This window comes from Macaca nemestrina, chromosome 1 (genome assembly GCF_043159975.1).
Source record: "Macaca nemestrina isolate mMacNem1 chromosome 1, mMacNem.hap1, whole genome shotgun sequence".
NCBI lineage: Eukaryota > Metazoa > Chordata > Mammalia > Primates > Cercopithecidae > Macaca > Macaca nemestrina.
In genome coordinates this window covers 119,994,783-120,008,050 of record NC_092125.1, presented here as the reverse complement: position 1 = coordinate 120,008,050, position 13,268 = coordinate 119,994,783, and the positions used below count along the sequence as shown (strand labels likewise).

Below are 13,268 nucleotides of genomic sequence, written 5' to 3'. Positions count from 1 at the left end.
TTTTTTTTTGAGATGGAGTCTTGCTCTGTCTCCAGGCTGGAGTACAAGGGGCGCGATCTCGGCTCACTGCAACCTCTGCCTCATGGGTTCAAGCCTTTCTCCTGCCTCAGCTTCCTAACTGGGACTACAGGCGTGTGCTGGCACGCCCAGTTAATTTTTGTATTTTTAGTAGAAACAGGGTTTTACCATGTTGGTCAGGATGGTCTCAATCTTTTGACCTTGTGATCTGCCCACCTCGGCCTCCCAAAGTGCTGGGATTACAGGCGTGAGCCACTGCGCCCAGCCAAGCACTAAATCTTAAATAAAATATACATTTTTATTGAATAGAATTGGTCAGCTCAGTTGGCTTGAACAAAGATATATGCTTCTCTGGGAAAAACTTAAGATTTAAAGCTATTTAATTGAACTGCCTTGTTTTGGAACGTATTTTCTTCTTTCTCTAATTCTGCAGAGAACTGGAACACAATAACCTTACACGAGTGAACAAGGGGTGGTTATATGGCTTGCGAATGTTACAGCAGCTCTATGTGAGCCAGAATGCTATTGAAAGAATCAGCCCTGATGCATGGGAGTTCTGCCAAAGACTATCCGAACTGTAAGTGTTGGATAGCATTTCACTGGAGGCTGTGAGACTAGAGCAGATTGAAATAAATCATTCCCATGGACAGTAATGAGATATAACATCCCTCTTTACTAGAAATTTGTAGAAAGCTCTAAATTTACCATGTAGATGTAATAAGAATTGTAAGTTGAACCAAATACAATGAATTCCTTACCTTCCACATTTCTTGTTTTCAGTGATTTGTCGTATAACCAGCTGACCCGCCTGGATGAATCTGCCTTTGTGGGTCTGAGCTTATTGGAGAGATTGAATTTGGGAGACAACAGAGTCACTCATATTGCTGATGGTGTATTTAGATTTCTTTCCAATCTTCAGACATTGTAAGTATATCCATTCTCTTTTTTGGTTGTTGTTACTGATTTTTTTAGTACAATAAAGCAAATTAATTAAAACAGCTAATCAGTCTGCAAATTATGTATGCTAATATTTTGTGGTTCTTCTGTCCTGTGCCTCAGAGCAAGATAGTTTTATTTGTCTCCATCTCCATAAAAATCTCAAGCCTGTAGTAGGCAATTCAGTTTGTAGTTTAATTCTGAGTTAATCCCATAAACAGTGAAGCATGTCTTATTGTGTTAGTTGCTATGGAATAAAACACAGTTGCTAGTGTCAGGAATGCAGTCATTTTCTTGTTCCTTTGAACTTGACAATACACCAGAGCTACTAGTTATCATTCAAAAGGATGCAGGATGTGTAGAGGGAACTGCCATGGTAGGAGATCAGTTCACTGTTACTGGTTTGCTACATGACTTTGGATGGAAGAAACTAATACTTATTATCTGATGTGTGCCAGGTGCTTTCAAATACTAGGATGATACTGCTGTTTTCCATATTAGGAGGCTGAGGTTCAGAGAAATTTAAATAATTTTCTCAAAGTCACATAGCTTGTAAATATTGGGCCAGAATCAGATCCCAGGTCTGTTTGATGCTAAAGCTCATGCCCATTTTATCATACCACCAGAAGAACAAAATCACTTAGCTTTTCCTGGGCATCATTTTTTCTTCTCTTTTATACGGCGAAGGAAGGATATAGGATTAGATGGTTACTAAAGGCAGTTTCCATGCTAAAATTCTGTGGTACTGTAAGTTACTCAATTTATAGAATATAAGAATATGTTTTTATGAACTTTTTGTATTTATATATAAATATATCTAATTTTAGAATATAATTTTACTAAATAAAGAGGTATTTTAATGAAATATAGTAGTCTCAAACACAGAGCAGAATAAAAGAAAACAAAGAGTAAGTAGTAGAGTCTTAAGTTTCCTGAATAGGGTACTTTATGGTCGTTAGGTTTTGAGTTGAAATGGTTCAGAGAAGAGGCAGGTTCCCAACTTGGAGACCTAACCATCAGTGAGAGGGAAAGCAAGATAATTTTGTGAAGGGTATATACATGCACAGGTGTGTATTTGATTTTTTTTTTTAACTTTCTTTAGATTTGGCCTTGAAAAATTAAAAGTGATTGTATTTTTCCTTTTCCTATATTATCAGAAGTGAAATTGGATCAATGCAATCTCAGAAACTTAGATGTAACTGCAGCCTTTTGGCAGTTGAAGGGGTCGCAAATAGGTTATTTTAGTATACCACTGATTATTACTTTTAGAATTAAAGTTTAAGGAAGTAATAGCAGAAGTAAATGGTTGTGTAATACCACAGAGATAGTTAAGACAGAATTAGGATCAAATCTGGGGAATTCTGGCTTTAGCCTCGTGCTCTTGCCAGGGTAGATACAGTTCTTAATTTGTTGAATGGTTTCTATTTATCCTGTGCTGTGGAGGAGGGGGAAAGTCCTGAAGAGCTGAGCCATTGGTTCTTTCATTATTTATTCCTTAGTAAAATAAAATGAGCTTTATTAGCTTTTCACTTAAAGAAAGCCAAGTGAAAAGAGGGATCTCCTCTTTACTGCTAATCACACAACTCTGCATGTCCCTTATAAAGTAGAAAGCTTTGTGCTTTATTATGAGATGACTTAAAGAAGCAAAAGTGATTAAATATTTTTAATTCTATGGAAATAATTATTTTATCATAACATGATGTGGTACAATTGCATTTCCTTTGAGAATGGAACAGTGAATTTTAGAAGATCCATAGTTTCCCTTTGAAAGAAAATCTGATGACACTGTAACACATGGGTATATCATTTTTGCTTCCCATGGGGCATCTTTAATTGCTCTTGAGCAGTGAAGCTCTGTATTGATATTACGCTTTGTCAGCCATTGTAAGTTTAAGGTCCCAGGGGAAGGCTTGGGTCACCCAGAAATCCCATTAGTCTGAAATCAGATTTATAAGCCATGTACTCTGCATCTTGAAACCCTCCTCTTTTCAGGACCCTGTGTATACTTTTTAATATGCTAACATAATGAGGGACTCTTAGCTCGGAAGAGTAATACTTTTAGCAGGTTGCTTTATTTGTCAAGGCCAGCTTAATTCTTAGCTTGTAAGAATCAGTTCTTACATGTTTATTACAGATATTTCTTTTTTTTTTTTTTTTTTTTTTTTTGAGACGTGCCGCCCAGGCTGGAGTGCAATGGCCGGATCTCAGCTCACTGCAAGCTCCGCCTCCCGGGTTCACGCCATTCTCCTGCCTCAGCCTCCTGAGTAGTTGGGACTACAGGCGCCCGCCACCGCGCCCGGCTAGTTTTTTGTATTTTTTAGTGGAGACGGGGTTTCACTGTGTTAGCCAGGATGGTCTCGATCTCCTGACCTCGTGATCCGCCCGTCTTGGCCTCCCAAAGTGCTGGGATTACAGGCTTGAGCCACCGCGCCCGGCCCAGATATTTCTTAAGAAGCAGAGTTGAGCCTTCTTCATAAATAACTGTTAAAGTAAGGATCAGAATTAGCATGTGCACCTTGACATCACCATGCCAGGATGCTGCTCAATGTTATAATGGTTGTATTGACTAATAGAACCTGTCTTTCTCTGACATTTTTGTAGAGACTTAAGAAACAATGAAATTTCATGGGCCATAGAAGATGCTAGTGAAGCCTTTGCTGGACTCACAAGTCTCACTAAATTGTATGTATTTATAATATTTATGTATGTCTGCATAGGCGTGTTTTCAAGAACCGACTGTAAATATGACTGAATTATGTTTATTTCATATGGCTAGAAAGTCTGAGCTTTCTGACACTCTGGGAGCTTTGTGGGGGTTTCTTTGTTTGTTCGTTATTTTGAGACCGAGTCTCGCTCTGTAGCCCAGGCTGGGGTGCAGTGGTGCGATCTTGGCTCACTATAACCTCTGCCTCCTAGATCCCTGTTCAAGCAATTCGCCTGCCTCAGCCACCTGAGTAGCTTGGATTACAGGCGTGTGCCACCGTGCCCAGCTAATTTTTGTATTTTTAGTAGAGATGGGGTTTCACCATCTTGGCCAGGCTGGTCTTGAACTCCTGACCTCGTGATCTGCTTGCCTCGGCCTCCCAAAGTGCTAGGATTACAGGTATGAGCCACTCCACCTGGCTGGTTTTTTCTTTCTTTTTTTTTTTTTTTTTTTTGAGACGGAGTCTTGCTCTGTCGCCCGGGCTGGAGTGCAGTGGCCTGATCTCAGCTCACTGCAAGCTCCGCCTCCCGGGTTTAGCCATTCTCCTGCCTCAGCCTCCCGAGTAGCTGGGACTACAGGCGCCGCCACCTCGCCTGGCTAGTTTGTTTTTTTTTTTTGTAGTTTTTGTAGAGACGGGGTTTCACTGGGTTAGCCAGGATGGTCTCGATCTCCGACCTCGTGATCCGCCCGTCTCGGCCTCCCAAAGTGCTGGGATTACAGGCTTGAGCCACCACGCCCGGCCTTTTTTTTTTATTTTGAGACAGGGTCTTGCTCTGTCACCCAGGCTGGAGTGCTGTGGCACAGTCACAGCTCACAGCAGCCTCAACCTCCTGGGCTCAAGTGATCTCCCACCTTGGCATCCTAAGGAGCTAGGACTAAAGGTGTGTACCACCATGCCCAGCTAATTAACTTTTTTTTTTTTTTTTTTGTAGAGACAGAGTTCTCACTATATTGCCCAGGCTGGTCTTGAACTCCTGGGCTCAAGTGATCCTCCCACCTTGGCCTCCCAAAGTGCTGGGATTATAGGCATGAGCCACCATGCCCAGCTAGTTTTTCTGTTTCTGTGTTTTTGTTGTTGTTGTTGGGGCACTTTTTATTGAAAAAGCATTCCTATGGACACTTAAAGAGAAGTTATTTATAGAAGTAGAATTTCTATTCAAGTAAAAGGAATGCATTGAGAAAGTAATGTCTTGATAATCTGTTTGATTTGTAGTTTGTTTAATTGTATGAGATTTATGAGTAATTTATCTAGCAGAAGTAGAGCATTCTCTCACATAAGATTTTAGATCTTCTCCCATGAGAATAATTTCTCCAAAGGGTCACACTTGTCTGAATTTCTTTTTTTTTTTTTTTTGCTCTGCCGCCCAGGCTGGAGTGCAGTGGCCGGATCTCAGCTCACTGCAAGCTCCGCCTCCCGGGTTCACGCCATTCTCCTGCCTCAGCCTCCCGAGTAGCTGGGATTACAGGCACCCGCCACCTCGCCCGGCTAGTTTTTTTTTGTATTTTTTAGTAGAGACGGGGTTTCACCGTGTCAGCCAGGATGGTCTCGATCTCCTGACCTTGTGATCCGCCCGTCTCGGCCTCCCAAAGTGCTGGGATTACAGGCTTGAGCCACCGCGCCCGGCCACTTGTCTGAATTTCTCTGACAATCTTTTGCTATGAATGGAGACATGAGGAATATAATTGAATTTAGCATCTGAAAATTACCAGTTTATCAGTGGTCAAGATGGTTGTTCACCTCATGGAGCTTTGATAGACGCCTTTATGCTATGTTTTACATTGATTAATAATTAAATTTCATAACTTTCTTAAAAATGCATGGTTCTCATCAAATTGTACACGTTAAATATGTGTATTTTTTTGTATACAGTTGTACCTCAGTAAAGCTGTTAAATATACAAAAAAGTACGCTAAGCAAAAATAGGTAGATGTTTAATGAATTTAATTTTGTTTAGTGGAGAGCTTTCTTACAAAGGTCTGTTTATATTTCAGAGTCTTACAAGGAAACCAGATTAAGTCAATTACAAAGAAAGCATTCATTGGTCTTGAATCCCTTGAGCATCTGTAAGTATTTGTCATACATTTTGCTTACTCTATAAATAATCTTTGCTATTAGCAGAGGTTTTCATGACCATGTAAAGTGTTTATGTAACTTCATATAGAAATGGTGACTGATAATGTTTCATTTCTCTTTATTTCAGAGATTTGAACAATAATGCTATAATGTCTATCCAAGAAAATGCTTTTTCTCAGACTCATTTGAAAGAACTGTAAGTAACTTGTCTTTTTAAGATCACCAGTTGGATCATTGTTCCTGCTTGTTGTGCTTAAAGTGTGATGGGAGTGACCCAAGTTATTTCCAAAAGCACACAGTTCAGGCAGGAAGAAAGTATTAATACTCAGTTATTTTAGTGGCTAGAGGTAATTTTAAAATACCCAACACTGAAAAGCCCAGAGTGTGTGGCATCAAGACCTTCTGTTTTGCCTGTTCTACCAATGCTTATAATTAGGAGACCTTAGCACTGCTCCTTATGCTTTTTGTATAACCTACTGTTCCTTTTTGGATTATCAGAAATATGTGTTACCAGTTCTTAACACTTTGTGTGGGTTACAATAAAGGTATCAGGTAATTTTGTTTTATAGTTTCCGAGGTGATTTAACACTTAGGATAATTGTCAGAGAAGTCTCTAACCTGTTCAAACTACTAAAATGTCAAAATAGACAAGTGTGTATATGTACCCTTTTTCTTTTTTTTTTTTTTTTTTGAGACGGAGTCTCGGTCTGTCGCCCAGGCTGGAGTGCAGTGGCCGGATCTCAGCTCACTGCAAGCTCCGCCTCCCGGGTTCATGCCATTCTCCTGCCTCAGCCTCCCGAGTAGCTGGGACTACAGGCGCCCGCCGCCTCGCCCGGCTAGTTTTTTGTATTTTTTAGTAGAGACGGGGTTTCACTGGGTTAGCCAGGATGGTCTCGATCTCCTGACCTCGTGATCCGCCGGTCTCGGCCTCCCAAAGTGCTGGGATTACAGGCTTGAGCCACCGCGCCCGGCCTATGTACCCTTTTTCATTCATGAGTTTTAAAAATTGCTCTTACTGGTTTCGAGATTTCCCTAGGGGATTGGAAGTTAGTTGGGCATTGGTATTATTTATATTTATATATTTTATATTTTTTTGGAGACAGAGTCTTGCTCTATCCCCCAGGCTGGAGTGCAGTGGTGTGATCTCGGCCCACTGCAACCTCTGCCTCCTGGGTTCAAGCGATTCTCATGCCTCAGCGTCCTGAGTAGCTGGGATTACAGGTGCCTGCCACCACACCCGACTAATTTTTGTATTTTTAATAGAGACAGGGTTTCGCCATGTTGGCCAGCTGGTCTCGAACTCCTGACCTCAGGTGATCTGTCCGCTTCAGCCTCCCAAAGTGCTGGGATTACAGGCGTGAGCCACCAGTCCTGGCCTGGTATTGTTTTTAAACTCTATTGATTCAAATATGCAGTCGGGTAAGAACCACTAGACAATAGAAATTATTTTACCTTGCCTGGGAAGCTACTCAAAGGATACTCTGTGGAGCAGAACCGGTTGATGACAATATAAGGATAGAAATGCAGCCGGGCACGGTGGCTCAAGCCTGTAATCCCAGCACTTTGGGAGGCCAAGACGGGCGGATCATGAGGTCAGGAGATCGAGACCATCCTGGCTAACACGGTGAAACCCCGTCTCTACTAAAAAATACAAAAAAACAAAAACTAGCCGGGCGAGGTGGCGGGCGCCTGTAGTCCCAGCTACTCGGGAGGCTGAGGCAGGAGAATGGCGTAAACCCGGGAGGCGGAGCTTGCGGTGAGCTGAGATCAGGCCACTGCACTCCAGCCCGGGCGACAGAGCGAGACTCCATCTCAAAAAAAAAAAAAAGATAGAAATGCAGAATAAGCATTTAGAAACTTTTAGAACAATTTGACATTACTGTGACACTTTTGTTGTAGTTTATAAAAGTATTGGTCTGCAGTAGATTGGCAGTTTAAAAGACTGGTCCTTACCATGGATAATTTGAGATGCACTGGAAATGTGTGAGTTTTCAAACTGCCTAGGTTCAAATCCTTACTCCATTCCTTACAACTGTGTGACAGTGGGCCAACTGTTAGCCTAAGACTCAGTTTCTGCTCCCAGAATGGGGATAGCACCTCCCTCAGGGTTATGTGAAGATAAAGTGAGATAACTTGTTTACTCAAATATTTATTCATTATCTGCTATGTAGGATACTGTTCTGGATGATAAAAACAGTAGTGAACAAGACAGAGTCTCTGTGCTCATAGCATATTACAGTAAATCCTAGTGAGGAAGATAAATAATATACCAGTAGATATATAATATCTCATCAGGTAACAACTGAAGAAAAATAAAACTAGGTCAAAGGTATGGAGAGTGATGGGGATTGCTATTTTAGATAAAGTAGTGAGGGGAAACTCTTTTGAAGATACAACATTTGAACCACGACCTTAATGAAATGGCAAACCATGTGAACACTCAGTGAATGGCTTCCCAGGCACAAGGAATAGGAAGTAAAATGAGTTTAGAGAGTTAAGCAGAGTAGAATAATTAAATATGTACAATTTTTTTTGATATTAATCATCTTATTTCTCATTAGTCGTTCTCTTCATTTGTTGCAGTATTTTTTTTTTTTTTTTTTTACATTAATTAATTTTTTTTTGAGGTGGAATCTCACTCTTGCCCGGGCAGGAGTCCAGTTGTGCCATTGCAGCTCACTGCAACCTCCGCCTCCCAGGTTCAAGTGATTCTCCTGCCTCAGCCTCCTGAGTAGCTGGGACTACAGGTGTATGCCACCACGCCCGGCTAATTTTTTTTTTTTTTTTTTAGTAGAGACGGGGTTTCACTGTGTTAACCAGGATGGTCTCGATCTCCTGACCTCGTGATCCGCCTGCCTCAGCCTCCCAAAGTGCTGGGATTACAGGCGTGAGCCACGACATGTAGCCTGTCAAGATATTTTTCTTTTATCCCAAACTGCTTTGTTCTAACTTACCTTTTTTGTTGTTCTTGAAAAGCATATCGAATTTACAGTTTTATTAAGTCCAACAATAAAATTATGCTCATATTTTTCTTTTTAAAGAGACAGGAGGCAGATCATAATAGACCATGAGGAATTAAGATTTTTGCTTTTTTGAACGTACTAGGAAACGAGGGTTTTGAGAAAATGCTCAGCAGAGCTTGGCACAGGGTAGAAGTGGAGTAATGTTAACAATAAAGACTAAAATTAAAATGTTATGAAAATCATCATTAGTTATTTTCTGCCAGATTCTTAAAGTAGATATTTTGATCTGTTGAGATATTTTGAGTTATTTCTCATAGGTTTAGTTTAATTATAAGTTGTGACTTACTACAAATTAGTATACCCCCCCGCCTTTTTTTTTTTTTTTTTTTTTTTGTCAGTGATAACCTGAGGGCCAGCAAGAAAGTTTTAACTGTTAGGAGAACTCAATTTAACATAAAATTTAAACAGTAGGTGAAAGCAAATATTGCAGTCGCAATCTTCAGAGAGTCATTTAATAATTTGGGAGTCGTGACAAAGATTCTTTGGTTAACCAACCTTTAGGCAAGCAAGCCCTTAAACCTTCTCCTAGGCCTAGCTGTGTAAAATCCAATTTTAGCACGAACCCTGTAAAACCAGTTTAGCAAGAACTCTTCCACAATGTAGACCATTCCCAGGTGATGTCTGATCACCCTGGCTTGTCTTCAGCAAGAATCCTGTTAGGGTTTAGCCAGAGTCTCCCTTTCTCTGGATGTTATTTTTTAGTAATTTCACATCCACTGAATGGGATGAAAGCAAACCCACCTTGCTCCTTGGCTATACTTGCCCTTGCTGTTTCCCTACTGTCTCTCCCTCACTGAGTTGAGCCCAGTCTCTCTCCCCAACTGCAACATCACATTGCCATGGTTCCTATATCTATTGAGATGATCCTGAATAACGTCTGCCTTACCATGCTTTAACAAGTATCACTGAGTAATTTTTCATTTAACAGTTATGGTGCTGTGACTCCGATAGGATCAGATTCATCATTGGACCCCCAGACCTCTCACCCAGGACCCCAAGTGTGCACCTTTGAAGCCATTGTCTTCACTCCTGACTGATAGATCGGGGATCCAATGGTGAGTCAGACTATGAACCATTGCTCCGGACAAACATCCGTTGAAGCTGGTAAGGAAAGATTTCGATTCTCAAGATTGTGAATATATTCTCTGGAGTTGGGCTAGAGGCCAGGCTTCTTTTGAAAGGTACCTCCTGGGCTTGAAGGTCTTCCTGGCTCTCTTTCCTTAGTGGGGTTTATTCCCTGACTCCCTGGACTAAGAGTTCTTGGAACTCTGTGAGGCTACTCTGTTCTCTGTAATGGATCCTACTTCTCCCATGGCAATTTCTCTGGCATCTGAATCCCTTCTTTTTGAGCCCCTGCTAACTCTATTGCTCCACCACTCGTTTTGTCCACCTCCTCCTTGTTGAACCTTTATTGGCCTCTTTGGGATACTTAGGATCTCTCCAGACCGCATCCTGTAAGCTCTCTTTCTTCCCATTGCTACTGCTCCTTATTCCTCCTCTTACCACCTTTAATGTTCCCTCCGGTTCCCTTAAGCCCTTTGATAAGACTCCCTTCAAATCCATCTGTCCACCCACTGCTAGACTTTTTCCTTCCCACTCTGGACTCTTAGTCACTGGGACTGTAGGCCCCCCACCCTCCTGGGGATCTCTCAGGGGACTTGGGGACTCCCAAAAGTAATGACTTGAGGTTGAAAAGGAAAAAGAATAATTGGAAATAGACTAAATATTTTATCTACACTCAGATGGGCTTTGGAGATATCCAGACAGCCCTTAGATGTTTCTTCAGCCTCCATAAGATTACACATGGCAAAAGAAAAATTTTTTTTTTTTCTTTGAGATGGAGTCTCCCTCTGTCACCTAGGCTGGAGGGCAGTGGCATGATCTTAGCTCACTGCAACCTTCGCCTTCCAGGTTCAAGCTGTTCTCCTGCCTCAGCCCCCTGAATAGCTGGGATTACAGGCGCCTACCACCACACCCAGCTAATTTTTGTATCTTTAGAAAAGAGGAGTGACCTCGTCCAATTTATGTTTTCTTAGGTATACTGTAAGCTGGACTCATAAGACCTGGGCTCATATCCTAACTCTACTATTTATTTTATTTTATTTTATTTTATTTTATTTTATTTTATTTTATTATTTTTTAGATGGAGTCTCGCTTTGTCACCCAGGCTAGAGTGCAGTGGCACGATCTCAGCTCACTGCAGCCTCTGCCTCCCAGGTTCAAGAGATTCTCCTGCCTCAGCCTCCCAAGTAGCTGGGAATACAGGCGCATGCTACTGCGCCCAGCTAATTTTTTGTATTTTTAGTAGGGACGGGATTTCACCATCTTGGCCAGGCTGGTCTGGAACTCCTGACCTTGTGATCCACCCGCCTCAGCCTCCCAAAGTGCTGGGATTACAGGCTTGAGCCACCGCGCCCAGCCTCTACTATTTATTTTAGACATAATACTGAATGCCCCCAAAATCTCATTTTCCATTTCTAGAAAATGGAATTGAAAATGCCTACCTCAGCCGGGTGCGGTGGCTCACATCTGTAATCCCAGCACTTTGGGAGGCCAAGGCAGGCAGATCACGAGGTCAGGAGTTTGAGACCAGCCTGGCCAATATGGTGAAACCCTGTCTCTACTAAAAATGCAAAAATTAACCAGGCGTGGTGCCATGTGCCTGTAGTCCTAGCTACTCAGGTGGCTGAGGCAGGAGAATTGCTTGAACCCGGGAGGTGGAGGTTGTGGTGAGCTGAGATCTCGCCACTGCACTCCAGCCTGGGTGACAGAGCAAGACTCTGTCTCAAATAAATAAATAAATAAATAAATAAATAAATAAATAAATAAATATTTAGCACAGTGCCTGACCACAGACAAAACTTAATTCACAATAGCTCCCTTCACTTCTGTTTCTTTTGTTTCTTTCCACTCTTCATATACTAACCAAACCCTGACCACAAGTACTTAACAGAGTATAAGGTATTCTCTCAACAAGTGTGTGGATAGATTATACTAAAATATTTCCAGTGGTTTTCTTTGAGTAGTGAGGATTTGGAGGGCTTTCTCTCCCTCTTGGTTTAGTGGTACTTTCTAATTTTCTACTACATAATTTTAATGGAAAATGTTTTAAAATTTATATGCAACTTTTTCATACACTTCTTATTATTGATGCAAAGCCTTGTGGGGAATACCAAAAAGTATAAAGAGAAGATTTTAATAAATGTTGACCTAAAAAGTATTATAAATATGACTTCTAAAGTAACCAAAAGCAACCAACAATTCTCAGTAAAAAAGTTCCATTAGATCCAGGTGTGGTGGCTCATCCCTGTAATCCCAGATACTCAGAAGGCTCAGGTGGGAGGAGCCTCGAGTCCAGGAGTTAGAGACCAGGCTGGGCAACACAGCGGGTTCTTGTCTCAAAACACAGTTGCATTAAAGTTCCTGCAATAGCAGTTTGTTCAAACCAACTGTTAGAGAAGAAATTACTCAATGAAGCTTGTTAAAGCATTATAAAAGCACAGTCATCTTTGCCAGTGCCCCCTTGTTTAATAACAATATAAGTCAACTTTGAACAATTGAACAATGTAAGTCAATTTTTTTCATTCTTAGAATTGAAACTTTGCCAGGCGTGGTGGCTCACACCTGTAATCCCAGCACCCTGGGAGGCCAAGGCAGGTGGATCACGAGGTCAAGAGATCAGACCATCCTGGCCAACATGGTGAAACCCCATCTCTACTAAAAATACAAAAATTAGCTAGGCATGGTGGCACACACCTGTAGTCCCAGCTACTTGGGAGGCTGAGGCAGGAGAATCGCTTGAACCCAGGAGGTGGAGGTTGCAGTGAGCCAAGATTGTGCCACTGCACTCCAGCCTGGGCAACAGAGCAAGACCCTGTCTCAAAAAAAAAAAAAAAAAAAGTTAAAATTGAAACTTCTGTGGAATCAGATCTTAGATACTTTATTCAAATATTAAACTTGATGAGGATTTTATCATGTACATAAAGCAAGTTCTCAAAATCATTTACTTTCCCTGCTTCTAAGTGGATGGGATATTTAAGGGGTCATTGAGAGAAAATACTGATTTTTCAGATATGTTTTACAGGGTTATAAACCACAAATACTTTTTCAGTGCTCTTAGTTTAGATTGCATTATACATTCCCACAGTGCTGAAGTGGTTTTTTGTTTGTTTGTTTTTGGGAGACAGAGTCTCAATCTGTTGCCCAGGCTGATGTACAGTGGCGTGATCTCGGCTCACTGCAACTTCCGCCTCCCGGGTTCAAGCAATTCTTCTGCCTCAGCCTGCCAAGTAGCTGGGATTACAGGTGCCCACCACTATGTCCAGCTAATTTCATATTTTTAGTAGAGACAGGGTTTCGCCATGTTGGCCAGGCTGGTCTCGAACTCTTGACCGCAGGTGATCCTCCTGCCTCTGCCTCCCAAAGTGCTAGGATTACAGGTATGAGCCACTGAGTCTGGCTTAGTGCAGAATTGTTTTTAGTCTTCATGAAATAATTTGACAGTAATTATATG

The 13,268-nt window shown here is 41.5% G+C and overlaps 1 protein-coding gene across 7 annotated transcripts in view; it reads left to right on the top strand.

Moving 5' to 3' along the window:
- LOC105479319 (leucine rich repeats and immunoglobulin like domains 2) overlaps positions 1-13,268 on the top strand; it is a 196,628-nt gene that overhangs the window by 155,325 nt on the left and 28,035 nt on the right. For all 7 annotated transcript variants that reach the window (XM_071091943.1, XM_071091905.1, XM_071091851.1 and 4 more), the window contains 5 exons: positions 452-595; positions 799-942; positions 3,556-3,636; positions 5,651-5,722; positions 5,860-5,928. In XM_071091943.1, the coding sequence (XP_070948044.1) occupies positions 452-595; positions 799-942; positions 3,556-3,636; positions 5,651-5,722; positions 5,860-5,928 (510 nt within the window). The remainder of the gene's footprint in view (positions 1-451; positions 596-798; positions 943-3,555; positions 3,637-5,650; positions 5,723-5,859; positions 5,929-13,268) is intronic.